Source organism: Natrix helvetica (assembly GCF_964273705.1).
Source record: "Natrix helvetica genome assembly, chromosome: 4".
Taxonomy (NCBI): domain Eukaryota; kingdom Metazoa; phylum Chordata; class Lepidosauria; order Squamata; family Natricidae; genus Natrix; species Natrix helvetica.
Window position 1 is genome coordinate 96,583,206 of NC_138550.1, and position 16,066 is coordinate 96,599,271.

Genomic DNA, 16,066 nt, shown 5'->3' on the forward strand with positions numbered 1-16,066 from the left:
TTCATGGGCTTTCACATAGCTTGGCTCTTGCTAGATACTATTAGGAACGCTTTTCCCAACAAGAGTCGATATGCCCACATGTTGTAATAGAGGGGGTTCACCGAATAACCAAAAGGGCCAAAGGGGACCCCTGAATATGTGTTTTCTCTTCCCTCCTCTTCTAATAGACGGTTGGCCATGCAGTGTAAAAGAATCGCGATAAACGCTTCCAGTGCAATGCATAGTAGTTGACTACGGACGGCAGCTTTAAGTCTTATAGCCAACCTCGCGCAGCTACACCTATACCGACCCCTAAATCCCCCAATCACAGAATAGAGCAAGGAGGAAAGGGGTGGGGCTGTCGCGGTGGTCGACTAAGGGCTTGAATCAGAAAAGAGTTTCCTGTGGCGAAGTAAGCTTCTCTTATTTCATTTCCTCTCCGGGAGCTCCGCGTTTCCCAAAACTCTTCCCAAAGTTGCAGATACCATATGTGGAGAAGGGAGGAGGGTGGGCGTGACAAGGCCGAGCCTGCAGCGTGAGAAGAGGGTGTGTATGTGTTTATGCGCGCGCGCTGGGAGCCTTTAAAACCATTCGGCCCCGCCCGGGGAGAACTTGTTCTCGCTTAAATTATTATATCCCACCTCCCCCGCCCCCCGCCTTTTCCTCAGGAGAGTGACGCGTGCCCGCCCGCTTCCCAAATTGCCGCGCGAGGAGGCTACGTGCGTTTGAGCTTCTGGCGAATGTCTTTTTTCTTTCTTTCTTACGGGTTCTTGTGGGAGGTCCCGCCCCGCCCCATCCTTCCTCGGGGGAGGGGGAGGGAAGCCACGGAAAAAGGGGGCGCGCCTCCTGCTCCGAATGACTTTTTTTTTTGCCTCCCCCGACAGATAAAGCGACCTGCTTTGAAACGGGGCAGCGCTGCTTCCCACGAAACTCCGGAGGAAGAGCGGCAGGGGAAAAAAAAGTGAAGCTAGCTTCTCCCGAAGCTTTGGCGTAGCGTCGGCGCCATGCTATGGAGAACCGCGGCTCGGCAGTCCTGAGTTTGGGGCAACTTTTTGCTCCCTTCGGGGAGCACCAGCCTAACGAAGAAGCTGCATTAGCCCCAGCATGGCGAGAAGACGCCGAGGAGGAAGAGGAGGAGGCGACGGCAGCGGAGGAGAACCAGCAGCCAGAGCGGGACTCCACCGTGGCAGCCGCCCGGGAGAAGGACGAGGAGGCGTTGCTGGAGTGGCGCCGTCGCCGCGGCCGCTCCTTCTCTCTGCCGGACAGCCCGTCTTTGGCAGCGGCGCGGTTCTTCCAGAGAAGGCGGCTGCCGGGCGACAGCGACGGGAGCGAGGATGACGAGGACGACGGCGCGTCTTCCCCGACGGCGAGCCTCCGCGGCTGCTGCACCAAGTGCAAGAAGCGGGTGCAGTTCGCCGATTCCCTGGGCTTGTGCTTGGCCAGCGTGAAGCATTACAGCGCGGCCGAGGAGCCGCAGGTGCCCCACGCCGTCCTGTCCCGCTTGCAGAGCTTCCCCATGAGGCAGAGGGACTTCGAGGACTTCACCGCCGCCTTGGCCGAGTTGGGGGGTTGCGCGTCGTCGTCGTCGCCTTTTCCTCGGCCGGTCCCGCTCCGGCTCGAACCCCCGTTGGATGGGGCGGACGAGCAAAACGGCGCCGAGCGGCTGCGGCGGGACCGCGTCTGCCTGGAGGAGGTGGCGGGGACGGCGCTTGCCGGGGCGCCCACGGACGTGCGTGGCGTGGCGAGGGTGCTGAGTTGCCCCGGCTCCAAGGAGGTGACGGTGCGCTACACCTTCAACGAGTGGCTTTCTTTCCTGGACGTCCCGGCTCTGCCGCTGCCCGATGGGGGGGACTCTTCGGATGGCTCCGCTCCGGTCGAGCGTTACCAGTTCTCGCTCTGCCTGCCTCCTGGTTTGCCAGACGGGACGGCCGTGCATTTCGCTATCTGCTATCGAAGCCAGCAAGGGGAGCATTGGGACAACAACGGCGGGGCCAACTACACCCTCCGCGATTGCAGCTCCGAGAAGTCAGCAACTCCCATGTGGTAAGACTCGGGAGGCGGGTGCCAGCCGGCTCTTGCGAGAGCCCGAAATTGCTCCAGAAACCAGCCTAATTTGCCTTGCGTTATTACAATCTTCCGGAGTCCTGCAGCACAGCATCCCAAGGGCTGAACCTATCCACGACTTGCCTTTGTGCCCCTTTCTTCCTTCTGGCGGTCCAAACTTGCGAGATAGCCAGCCACATAACTTCGCGCTTCAGTCATCCTTGCCGCCAGCCTGGTAAGCCTTGCGGGCTTCGAATTGGAATGGAAGAGGCAGCCAGCCGAATGGGAGAATCGTGGTCCGGCTTAGGAGCGAGAAGCGTGTGTTGTTTGAGTTACTTGTTAGAAGAATCCCGAATATTTCTGGCACTTTTGACCCCGAAAATGAGAATGCTTCAAGACCCATTGGATAGCAGTTCTTGTGAAGTCTTTTTTGCTGTATAGCCCCTGAGTTGGGGCTATATTCACTTTTGGGTATGAAAAAGAACAACTACAGTAGGATTGGAACTTTGTCCCCTTTAAAAGCCATCTGTTGATTTGAGCTGCGTTTTCCTGTTTTAGGCAGTGACTTCTACAAAGCCTAGAATGCTGCTGTCGGAATTCAGAACACTTCTCTGGGAATTGGATAACTAGAGCGAAAAATGTTTGAAGGTTTCCCCTTGCCTATTGTGCCTTAGAACAAAGCTTCTTTATAATTGCAGCTATGAAATTATGTTATGTTTGCAAATATCAGTCTATAAGGGATGACTACTCTTATTTTACTGTAAGTGACAGTTATGTTGGAAACTACTCACTTAAAACATTACTTACACTTCTTAGCAGGAATTGATCAGGTCTTGAATAAATGGTGCATGGTTTGCATTGAAAATTTTAATGTCTGCTCCATTATCCGGGGATCACATGTCTTAAGAACAATTCCTACGCTTTGTGGAGATCCGTATAAGCTGTGAACTAAGTATGTATGTGAGAACTCAAATCTGAATGACTATTAGTAGGTTGACTCTTGTATATGCATAGAGGATGACCAAAGGAAAAGGAGTTACAACAGTAGAGGTTTTCTGTCTAAATGCAACTTACATCCCCCCTCCCCCCATTGGAATGTAATAATTTTATAAGAGGACAAGATAGTTACCCTCTTGGCCCCTTTGGCTGTTCTATCAGTTATCTATGAGTAGTGAGAAGTGCAAATTAAACAAATGATTTTCTGCTTGATGGCTACTTTATTCTTTAAATTGCAGATTCTGTATCTCCAAGTCATCTCATGTTGAAGTTTGAAAACTTACCTAACAGTAATAGATGGAGAGCACAACACTGAATTGTAATTGTGAAGGAACAGTTAAGTAAACTCTTCATTAGTTGAATAGTTTCTTCCAGAGCTCTTCAACTGAGTGATCTAAAATTAAATTGTTTAGCAATCAGGTTGAATTAAAATCTCCTTAATGTAATTCCCTTCATATTTAATAGTGCAGAGTTGGTTAGGTGATGGGTAGCTATATAAATGTTTAACATTAAACATTAAAATATTTGCCTTTTAAGGACAAAACTGCAGGTGTATGACAATTTTATGCAATCTAAATGTCTCTGATTTCAATTTTTGGAATCCTTAGACACCGCCTGCAGCCTAAACATTCAGAATGTTGAAAAATCTAATGCATATGAAGAGTCTTAGAAAGACCAGGGTGTGCTTCCAAAAATGCTTTTCTAAACTTGGGATCTTTTTAAATAAGCCATTCTCAGCTTCTTTTATATAAAAAAAACTTTTCTAAAGTTTCTGGAACTTTTAAAAGATACTCATACGCGTTGGTAGTTTGAAGGAACTCATTTTCTCTTATGAGCATCTGGAAGAGAAATACTGTATAATCAAAACCCACATTTATTTAATAGTGAGGGTGAAGGGAAGAGATACATTGTAATATAAGAGAAGGTAAAATATTTTAAACTCTGCTTATTCATGTTTTGCAATTGTAAGGTCCTGTGATTGTATCTTTTATTAGGAAGATCTAATAAATAGGCCTAATAGATTAGGAAGACCTAATAAAAAACCTAATAGATAGTTGAAGGGAATACTTATTTTTTTTAAAGAAAAAGTTTGCCAGGTGTTTACAGGTGTAAACACTAGGTACCTTGGCCAGGTATGGCTTTCATATAGGTGTATTGCATGTTTACAAATTGGTGGGGTCCCCTTCATATCCTGTTGCATTCCTGAAAAGGAGATAAGACAAGCATTTATTTTTGTGTAGAACAATCTTAACTTTTCTGGCTGCTTGTTGATTAACATATATTTAGAATGTAATCATTATGAACAGTATACTTCCTTTTCTAATGTTGAGTATTATTTTAAAATTTTATGGTGCTTCCAATGTTTTGTTTAAAGCATAGTCTGACAAAAGTATATATTAATCATGCACTCAGCAGATGAATTGGGATGAAGATTAGACTATAATTGAAATTTAAATACTACACAGCCAGTATGGAAAGAGATACACCGATTTGTAGTATTGTAATTTTTCTAAAAAAAGAGAGAGAGATTCTTGTTCCTGAAATGCTACATTTATTTGTTCAGTATTCAGGAAAAAATAACGTCATTTAAAAAAGTATTATAAATGCACAAACTCCTGTAGAGTTTATTATTTCCAAAATGTTAGTGTTGCAACTGAAAAAGTTGAAAAACTGAAAATAATATTCCTTTTGGAATAGAAAATACTTGATTTAGTGCCACAGTCAGTAGTGAGTCATAACTCATTTCCAACATAAACTTTGCTTCCACTACTGCCTTAAGTGGTAAAATCATATTATTTTGGAAAAAGAAGAGAGTTTATAACTTCTCTAAAACAATTATACATAGGAGGGGATAGATAGGTTATGTGATAGGATAAATCCTCTTAAGGTTTTAAATAAGCTTAAACTATGTGGGATCTAAACACTCACAGCAGGAATCAGAAAAAAATCACAAAACGTGCCTTTTTAGTAAAAGCCAGTAAAAAACTGGTTTTTCCAAAATACAGAAAGCATGTCTCCTGGGCATGGTCTTGATGAAAAAATACTCAGGATGCTAACAAATCTTCTTGAGATCTTTGGTTTGTGTGCAATATGTTAAACCTATGAACAGTGTATTTCTATGACAGCAATATCAAACATCTTCTAATGCCTTCTAAAGCTTCTAATAGCAATAGCACTTAGACTTATATACAGCTTCACAGTGCTTTTACAGCCCTTTCTAAGCGGTTTACAGAATCAGCCTATTGTCCCCAACAATCTAGGTCCTCATTTTACCGACCTCGGAAGGATGGAAAGCTGAGTCAATCTTGAGCCTGGTGAGATTCGATCTGCCAAACTGCTGGCAGCCAGTGATCAGCAGAAGTAGCTTGCAGTACTGCACTCTAACCACTGCACCACCGTGGCTCTTTAATGTCTTTATGAAAGCAAATGAAGAAAGGGTTACTGTTGAATTGGGTAAGAATTTCTTTAAGTATGCACTGAGGATACACTAAGCAAATACTGTCAACTTTTTAGAAAATAAAATGCTTTTAAAAATGAATAAATTATATTCCTTCTTTGCTACACGTGACAATTCTTGCCTTTGGTGTAATGCTGTGTTTCGTTCTTAATCAAGCCTTTGCAAACCTATTGCAAAGGAGAGGCAGGGGATTTCAGGAAGTCTTGATGCTATATTGGATTGGCAATATTGTATGATTTCTTAAAGCCCATATGGATTAAACAGCAGTAAAGGCTGTGTTTGCTTTTATTTGTTTGTGTTTAAAATATCAGAGCATTGATTTTATGTGAAAGAGAGATTAATTCTCTTGACAGGTTTTGAAGCCGAGACAGAGCAAACATAAAATAACAGAAGTTGAAATTTTTCAGCATTAGTGGTTCTATGAAGCTAACTAAACTGGCAAGTACTTCGATGGGGACTCTGGAAGTCCCAGGATGATGGGCCTTGGGAACACGAAAACACATCCTAAAGAAGGAAGTGGCAGGCCATTCCATATTGTTGCCAAGAAAAGTGTGTGTGAAGACTTAAAAAATGAACTCCATTCAAAGCAAAGCCTTGACTTTATCACCATTGCTTTCTCTTATTTTCTGTTCGGTGCTCATTAAGAAGTGAATTTGAAATATTCATAGATACTATATTATATCTAATACTTTCTTTAGGTACAGTACTGAATGCTTCTTCATACTGCAACTTGCTTTGAATTCTATGAGCACAATATCTAGAAACTCTTTGTTTAAAAGAGAAACTCTGTGTTTAAAATTAAAAATTGGTGTAATTTAATTTGTGAGAATTAAGATTATTGTGCTCTTGGAAATCTCCAGGTTGCTGTAATTTTATCAACTGCTGTCTCCTACTGGCTGGGAAATTCTGGGAGTCGGAGTCCACACATCTTAAAGAAACTGAGGTTGAGAAACCATGCCCTATAATCTCATGGGTGAATTGTAGGGGAAAGGTTAAATTTGTAAAAAATATCTTCCCTTTTTCCAATGGAAGTCTTTGCTAGATCTGGGCCTATTCTGTTCTGTGGTTAGGGGGCCAACCCAGAAAATGCTGCAAAATAAAAGTAACATTGACTGGTGGGACTAAGTGAAGTGATGTTTGCTTTCGTTTAAAATGCCAAAAGTCCAGGCCACTTCATATATTTTTAATAGTATTCTGAAATGTTTCAAAAGAAAGATAAAATATATTTGATTTTTCCTAACATTCTTCCTGCCATTGATATGCTGAGATAACTCGTTTCCAGTTGGATCGCTCTTGAAATTTGTTTATATTCCTGAATTTAACCCTCTTTCTCCAACCCTTGTCTGAGAGAAAATTTGCACTAGAATTGGTAATCCCCGCCCCCTAAATATACTGTGCTGCTAGTTCTTTTTCACATGAAGAGAATGCAAGGAATGTGTGTAGTTATTTTACTATACTTGATTGTTGCCTCCTGAGAGTCAATTAATGATGATGTAAAAATTAAATCAAGAATTAAATGTTATCCCAATTTGGATTAGGGTACTAGAAAAAGGGGACTAAAATGCCATAATTGCCAAGTCTGAAATTGGTAAATATAATCAATGAATTAAACTAATACATTCTTGTATAGTTAAATATCTATTAGACATGTTTCATTTGAAAGAATGCATTTGGCTATCTTATTCTGAGAACACAGTGTCAAAACTTTATTTTTTGCTTCAGGAGATACATTTTTATCATGCATATATTTTCCTCAGTTGGAATACTTTTCAGAGGGACAGAAGAAAAAGTTTGGTTCCAGAATTTTCCTGGATTCCATAGTTTTATGTTTATAAATGAGTGGGTCTTCATGACACTTTTAAAAAAGTGATTAATTGTGTGTTCTTTTAATATATTCAGGTATTTTGATAACTTTATTTTTGTTAAATTGTGAGAAAGTGTAAATTCATTTTCATAAACTACATTAATTTGAAATGTACCTATCTATGTGCTCCTAAAGTTAACTGGTCACTTACCCATTATAAAATCACAGTTTGTAAAAAATCAAACTAAAAACAGACAATAACTGGAGATTTTGTTTTTCTGTTTTAGTGCTATAACTTCTGGGAATGAAGACATTCAGATTGCAATCGTAGAAATGTTTATTCAGAGGTAAATACTATTGACGACATGTCTACGTAACAGAAAATAATCGAAATATTTAATAGTAATTTTACATTAGCTGTAGTCATGCAGATTATGGTATATTCCACCATACCATTGTCTTGTACTGAATTTTTAGTGTGTCTTTCTGGGCCTTCATGTTGTATATTTGTTTACATTTGTCCCCCAAAGTGAAAGGATTTTTTTTGAGTGATGTCAGCAGTGGACATCCCATTTCTATGTCTGAAAAATAAAAAACATAAAAACTTCAGTTTAGGTTGGGATATTGGAGTATGTATAACTGTCTCTATCCAGATCACCATAGGGAAGATACACTGTTCAAATGGACTAAAACAATTTCTTGAAGTATTTGGACGTACTATTCAATAAACAAATATGGAGGAATGTAGAATATTCTTTCTCAGCCTGTTTGATGAAAAACAGGCCCTTGATGTGGAGATACAGTTCTTATTTTGGATGGTTTCACTATCCAGCATTGTGGAAGACCTGCGTTTGCAGTTGTCTAGAAGAACCTCTTGTGGTTGTGGCAAAACGTTCTATGATGCAATTGATCCAATTTACTAGAAAAGTAAAGTGATGAACTTATACTAACTGAGGAGCATGGTTTACAAAAACATGGCCTATAGCATTTGATTTCTAGAAGCCACATACTAGATTTCTACGACAACCATAGTTTACACAAGCTTACATAAATTATGACAAAACTAAATATACATTGATCCATAAACCTTGGAAGGTATTTTGCCATGTCAGTTTCTACAGTCCCGCATAGAAATCAAACTTGGTCAATTATGGATGGTGTTTGCCTACCTACAAATTTGCTTTGGCAAGTTTCTCTATTCCAGAGTAATGGATGTGGTTTGGGGGTTATATTTACTTATCCGATATGGCTCACAGACACTTTTGTGTGTTCTTAAATAACTAGTAGCACTCATCAGGTGTGCTACTAAATATCTGACTGCTTTGCAAAACTTCAATTTTTTTTTTAGGTTTGTTATTGGTCTTTGGCCTTTGAAATAGCAAACAGACTAATTTTGGTTCATGAATTTTGAAACACAAGATTCTACAATCAGCAACATAGTGAAGCAATTTGTTTCTTACTTGCATGTTCTGTTAGCATACAAAATGATCTGTTGAAAGAATTTCAAGTTCTTACTGGAATTTTTTTTGTAGCTGCAAACAAAAGGGGTGTGTAGTTAGTATCCCTGGAATAGGGGAATCTCATCTAATCAAGAAAGAGTCCTGTTCATTTATGGGTTACAAATTGTGGCTAGTCATGTCTCCAGAAATGTGGTTATAGAGTCCTAAATTCTCACATTTTCTATTTTAAGCACGTAGTAACAAATGTAAGCTACACTGGTGGGAAATTCTATATTTTACAGAATTGTACTGGAATGGGACTAAAGCTCAAATGGACTTTAGTTTATAGAAATTGATTTTGAGCCTGATTTCCTGAGTTGCAAAATATACTCATGACCCAGACAAAAAGTGCACATTAGCAGAAGGAAGTGAGCAAATATTTTATTGTCAGGAAAATGTATGAGCAAACAATGACATTCATATACAATGAAACCAATCCGTTTTATTGGCACATAAATTATAAAATTCTAATACAATTATACTTTATACAATTATTCTTATGTTTTCAAACCAGAGGATTAAGATAGCTCAGTCATATATACAGATGGTAATATGCGTTTAAATGTAAATCTGTGCCAGTTGTAGAATGTTGAGAATTGTCAGTAGTTGTCCTTTACTTACACCAGAATTATGCTTTTTGGGGGCACTCAATAACAAGCTTCTCTGCTGTATACAATTGACCAATAGTGACCTGGGGGGAAAAAAGAGTGTAATTAAATGACCTGATATATGTACTTTAATACACAGATTTTCATAGAGTAGCTCATTTGAAATTATGTTCTTATAAGAAATTATGATAGAAACATAACATTGTCATTTGAGGAGGAGACATGGATAGAGAAGATTTATGAGCTACATTGGTGGATGCTTCCTTTTTCCTGTCCAGTATAAAAACCTAATCACATTAACATTGGGAAAGTTGAGGCTTGAAAAGTGAAAATTGGGTTTGGTTTGTAGGTGGGGTCACATGCCTTCTGGTTCTCAAGCACAACTTTTATTTATTTTAATGGCAGGGAAGTTTAAATAAAAGTCACCTGATTGTGAAGAAGAAATCTAAAACAGATTCAATTATTTTGTACCAGCAGGAGGTTGACAGCCTTTGGCTTCATGGGGGCTTTGTCAGAGCTCCCCAAACCAGACATAAATAAATAAATAAATAAATAAATATTTATTTCTTAGCCGCACCCTCTCCTGAAGGACTCGGGGCGGCGTACAATGAAACATATGAAATAAATATGTGGACAAAACAAACATATAACAGAGACATATACCGAGACATACACAAGGAGGAGGTCGGCTGATGAATAAAAAACAATTAGAATACAGTGATTAAAAAACCCCTAAATAATTAAATATAATTAAAATACCCAATTAAAAACCCGTCAGGAGCGATATGGTTAGATCAAAGTTGAGCCAGGCCAGCTACTTGGAATAGGTGGGTCTTACCATTCTTATCTAATAGGTATAGAAGTAAAATATAATTTTTTTTCTTTTGTTCAATCCTGCGTGATTGGAGAATGTTGCTATTTTCTTGGCAATGTTTTTCAGAAATGATTTGTCATTGCTTCTTTCTTATGGCTGAGAGAAAGTGATTGCCCAAGATCATTCAGCCCGCTTTATTTCCAAGGTGAGACTAGAATTCAGAGTCTCCCAGTTTCTAGCATGAGGCCTTATCCTTACAACAAACTGACTCTCTAATATATCCATATAACATTACTACATCAAATTGTTTGCCCTTTTTAATTAGAAGTTGTCAATCTTAATTATGTTTAAACTTACTGAGGCTTCTACCAGAGTAAGTCATTATAGCTGTTATTTCCTGTTTCTACTTATACAGTACATATACAGTACTGTGCAAAAGTTTTAGGCAGGCGTGAAAAAATGCTGTAAACAAAGAATGTTTTCAGAAATATAAATAATGATTGCTTATTTTTGTCAAAATGCAAAATGAGCGAACAAAAGAAAAATCTAAATCAAGTCAATATTTGGTATGACCACTCTTTGCCTTCAAACCAGCATCAATTCTGATAGGTACACTTGCACAAGTCAGGGATTTTGCAGGATTATAGTCAGGTGTATGATGAACTAATTATACCAAACAGGTGCCAATGATCATCAATGTCACACATAGGTTGAAACCCAGTGATGAACTGAAACAGAAACAGCTATGTAGGAGGCTTAAAACTGGGTGAGAACAGCCAAACTCTGCTACCAAGGTGAGGTTGTGAAAGACAGTTTCATGTCATGGCAAGATTGAGCACAGCAACAAGACACAAGGCAGCTATACTGCATCAACAAGGTCTCTCACAGACAAAAATTTCAAAGCAAACTGTAGTTTCAAGAAGTGCTGTTCAAGCTCATTTGAAGAAGCACAAAGAAACGGGCAATGTTGAGGATCGTAGACGTAGTGGTCGGCCAAGGAAACTTAGTGCAGCAGATGAAAGACACATCAAGCTTATTACCCTTCAAACGGAAGATGTCCTGCAGTGCCATCAGCTCAGAAACCAGTGGGACCCAGGTACACCCATCTACTGTCCGGAGAAGTCTGGCCAGAAGTGGTCTTCATGGAAGAGTTGCAGCCAAAAAGCCATACCTCCGACGTGGGAACAAGGCCAAGCGACTAAAGTATGCATGAAAACATAGGAACTGGGGTGCAGAAAAATGGCATCAGGTGCTCTGGACTGATGAGTCAAATTTTTAAATATTTGGCTGTAGCAGAAGGCAGTTTGTCGAAGGGCTGGAGAGCGGTACAATAATGAGTGTCTGCAGGCAATAGTGAAGCATGGTGGAGGTTCCTTGAACGTTTGGGGCTGCATTTCTGCAAATGGAGTTGGAGATTTGGTCAGGATTAATGGTGTTCTCAATGCTGAGAAATACAGACAGATACTTATCCATCATGCAATACCATCAGGGAGGCGTATGATTGGCCCCAAATTTATTCTGCAGCAGGACAACGACCCCAAGCATACAGCCAAAGTCATTAAGAACTATCTTCAGCGTAAAGAAGAACAAGAAGTACTGGAAGTGATGGCATAGCCCCCACAGAGCCCTAATCTCGACATCGAGTGTGTCTGGGATTACATGAAGAGACAGAAGGGTGTGAGAAAGCCTACATCCACAGAAGATCTGTGGTTAGTTCTCCAAGATGTTTGGAACAACCTACCAGCCGAGTTCCTTCAAAAACTGTGTGCAAGTGTACCTAGAAGAATTGCTGCTGTTTTGAAGGCAAAGGGTAGTCACACCAAATATTGATTTGATTTATATTTTTCTTTTGTTCGCTCACTTTGCATTTTGACAATTGACAAAAATAAACAATCATTATTTATATGTCTGAAAGCATTCTTTGTTTACAGCATTTTTTCATGCCTGCCTAAAACTTTTGCTCAGTACTGTACATATACTGTATAAGCACATATAAGCAGCTTAAACAACTGCATATCATATTTTTTTAGGATAAAATATATCAAATGCTAGAATGTAAAGAATGTAGGCATGAAAATAAAACCTTCATAAAATAAAGAGAATGTCCACAGAGACATGACAGAATCCTTAGCCTTAAGTAATATTTGCAGAAAGGGACATCGTGAGTAATTGCAGTTAAGAACAGCTACATATATATGGGCACTGATAGGCCTGTAATAGTTTAAAAGGATAGTGGTGAAGTTTCAGTGAGCTGTTGTGTGTGCCTTTGTTTACACTTGGCGTTTGCAGTGCTTGCCAAAAACAAGAATACTGAACTGTCCAATCTATGCATGACCTAGAACACAACATTCCTTCCCAGTATTTTTGGCAGGGGAAAAAGCTAATAGATCAAATGTTCAAGGAGGTAGTTCCAGCTGATCATTTCTATTTAATCAAGGAAAAATCTCCCTGAAGGGAATCAAACCCCCCCCCCCCCCCCGTTCTGAAGAGAAGTTTTTCATCTGTTGTTAGAATAACATCTTGATTCTAGGCTTTTATTATTTATTTCACTTCTAAAATAAATATATATTTCCCCGTTCAAACACATAATTTCTCTTTCAATACACTTAGTGGAATAAGTGGTCACATAAATAAACACAGCCCTTTCTGCCAAATACAATATATAGACTGGTTCATCCGTGTAAAATTTCTCATTTGATATCTGAAGTTAAAACTGAACTGATTTATTCAAGGCTGGATCACAGATGCAAGAGGTATCCCTTACAAGATGAGGGCATAATGCATTTGCTTTTCTCCAATTCATACATTTAACTGGCCAAAGCTCGATACTCTATGATGGGTGTCAAACTGGAGGCCCGCGGGCCGGATGCGTCATATGCAGGCCACGCCCACCCCAACTCCGTGAAGGGAGAAAACACCAAGAAAAGTAACGTGACAGCAACATGACGCGGCAAATTTGACACCTGTGCTCTATGAAGACAAGTCCATCTGCAACTTATGCACGCTTGTGTAATACCTAGTAATCTAGCTCAGAATTTCTGATCACAAAGCCCAAATTGCAATTGCGCAAGAATTGTGTCAACCAGTGAGGTAACACACACAAAAAGTTGACAAAATAGTACAAAATTATACATTGTACATTATCATGCTATACCAGCAAATAATAAAACTTGTGTGAATGATGATGACTGACAAAGCCTCAAATGAGATAATAAATCAAAGGAATGTATAATATTTGAGAAGTTATTGAACTTCAAATCTCAAGTGTTGCAATTGTCATGGTCAATAAAGGACGTTGGAAGTTGTTGAAGAGAGTCATAAAGTTCCCAAAGCTGTTATAAATCAACAAACACCATATTTTTTGGACTATAAGTATAAGACGCACCACGATTTTGAAGAGGTAAATTTTTTAAAAGAGTTTTTGTACTTTGCATGTCTCCCAAACCCTCTTCATGCCTTGTTCTTTGCAAAAAACCAAAACAAAAAACGGGTGAGGGGGCATGCAGAGCTTTGGGAGGCTTGTAGAGTGCTCCTGAGAGTTGGGGTGGGGGGGAATGAGCAAAAAAAGCCCCCCCCTTTTTTTGCAAAAATGGCCTGGTTTTTGGAAAAAAATGACATGCAGATCTTTGGGAACCTTGTAGAGTGATCCTGGGGGCTGGGGCGGCAAAAATTGCCCATTTTTTGCTCATTTTTGCCCTTCCTGTCCCCAAGAGCACTTTGCAAGCCTCACAAACCCTCTGCACGCCCATTTTTGCAAAGAGGGCAGTGTTTCAGTAGGCCAAATATGCTGTATTCAGTGTATAAAACACACTCAGATTTTCACCCTCTTTTTTGAGGGAAAAAGGTGCATCTTATACTCTGAAAAATACGGTAATAAAGGTTTTCTTGAAGTATACTATCTCATGTTATTTTAGCTGCCAAGTATGAAGTTAATGTTTGCTCCACAATAGAGGTGTGGGGTCTTTTCACCGGTCATCACAATAGGTCTATTTGTTTTTTGCCCTCTTACTGTTTGTATTTTAAGACTTTTAGAATATACCTTTTTCCCTATCTCCATTAACTGAAATACATGTTTTGAAAATGTCTGTGGTTCTGGAATATCTTTCCTCATAATGCCAATCTGTTTCAAAGTAAATTTCTTTTTACTTATACAAGTTTTTGGCTTGTTGAGCTGATCTGTTTCATCTGTGATGTAAGCCGTTACCTCCATTAAATCATTCCTTTCCTGCTTGCTTTCTATATACTGGTTTCTACTTTGCTTTGCATTTTATCTGTCCTGGGCGCTGATGTATAAAAAATGGGGCAGGTATTTAAATAAAACAAACATGTGAAAGCATTCAAGCATGCACTTTTTCTAATAACAATGTAAAATAAATCAGCATTACAAATTTTATTCTGCTGCTATTATAAACATGGATTCCACCCCATGATTCTCCTGATGAAATGTGCTCAGCTTTTGTTTTTAATTGGTGAGAATTGGACCAGAGCTGCAGTTTTAGATGGCCTTATATCTACCTCTTTACTAACAGAACACAATTTTCATCAGATGTTTGGACATCAGTGCCTGTTTGAGGGCAAGTAGAAATATAAATGCTTATTTCTACTCCCGGAACAAGAACATTTTTACAGGGGTTCCAACTCCCCCCCCCACCTTTTCTGGCATTACCCCTCTTCCGTTTCTCCGTTTCCGTAGAAACAAATGAAAAAGCCAAAAATGAAAAAAAAGGTTCCAAAGTTCACAACAGCTTTAGAACCAACAACTATATTTAGAGTATTTTGTATTTGTTAAATTAATTCCTGCTATATTTTTGGACATTAGTTTAATAAATCTTATTTTAAAGCTAACCTGAAGGAAGACAAGTTGAAATGCTGCTCCCATAATTTAACAAAGGCAGAGTGGTGAGACAAATTCTTTCATGGCAACTACAGAGCTTCTCATTTACTGCTTTTGGCCTAATTACAATCAACCAAACTTGATGTTTTCAACTCCAAAATCTATTCCCATAATTCCATTGTCATCCTAATAATCATGCCTATTTTTTTTTTATTCACAAAATGAACTTCTTCTTTTTCAGCTAATGAGCTGCAGGCTTGCAGAATTGTGGATAACATTAACATATTTTCTGAACATAATTTATACTGTAAACAATAAATTGTGCATAATCATACCAAAATATAATACAGGTAGTCCTCATTTAGCAAATGCCTCATTTAGTAACCTTTTACAGCTTTGATGGTGAGGAAAAGTAACTTTATGACTAATTCTCACATTTATGACTTTCACAGCTCTGTAAAGTGAAGGTAAGCTGAAGTAAGATGGTAAGTATAGTCATGATTTCAATTAGTGACCTTGTCTGTCCCAATTATAGTTGCTAAACAAGGACTACCTGTACACCAAATATGCTATGGTAGAAAATTAGTATCAGGTGATTCTGTTGAAGGGAAAATCTAATGTGCGTGATTGTTGAAAGATATTAAGAACTGGTTACTTGACTCTAACTGACTTTAAATGCTCATCTGGGTATTTATACTAGTGGAATGTAATACCTTGTTTTGGAAATTTCTAGAACTAAAATACTTTATAATGGAGCCCTCATGACATTATTGCATCAAGCAGAGCTTTAAAAAAATATTTTGGGAAGCAAGACTTGTTTGTTAGTTGGTAACATATAAATGGGTAGTAGCAACTCCTTTTAGGAGAACATGGACAGGGGAAACTTTTTGTCCCTTCTGTGGAACTACATGACAGATAAATATTTACTTAACTAAAGCCTTCCACTCTGTTTGTATAGAAAGAGGTACTCTCCTGATATTAAGGCCATGAAAGGTCATATCAGATGGAGTCACCTGAGCAGGATAAAAGAA

At 39.3% G+C, this 16,066-nt stretch overlaps 2 protein-coding genes across 3 annotated transcripts in view; one reads left to right on the plus strand and one right to left on the minus strand.

Annotated features, from left to right (window-relative positions):
* The first annotated feature begins 339 nt into the window (after window positions 1-339).
* Window positions 340-2,887, plus strand: PPP1R3G (protein phosphatase 1 regulatory subunit 3G). The gene is made up of 2 exons (XM_081951383.1): window positions 340-525; window positions 648-2,887. The coding sequence occupies exon 2, from the start codon at window positions 989-991 to the stop codon at window positions 2,024-2,026; it is 1,038 nt and encodes a 345-aa protein (XP_081807509.1). The 5' UTR covers window positions 340-525; window positions 648-988; the 3' UTR covers window positions 2,027-2,887.
* A 2,844-nt stretch (window positions 2,888-5,731) lies between these two features.
* Window positions 5,732-16,066, minus strand: part of LYRM4 (LYR motif containing 4) — a 62,998-nt gene continuing 52,663 nt past the window's right edge. Inside the window, exons 3-4 of one of the 2 annotated variants that reach the window (XM_081951388.1) lie at window positions 9,401-9,470; window positions 5,732-7,861 (exon numbers count right to left, since the gene is read on the minus strand). In XM_081951388.1, coding sequence (XP_081807514.1) covers window positions 9,408-9,470 — 63 coding nt within the window. In that variant the 3' untranslated portion in view covers window positions 5,732-7,861; window positions 9,401-9,407. Of the gene's footprint in view, window positions 7,862-9,128; window positions 9,471-16,066 lie in introns of those variants that run through there. The other variant, XM_081951387.1, reaches the window with a different exon arrangement.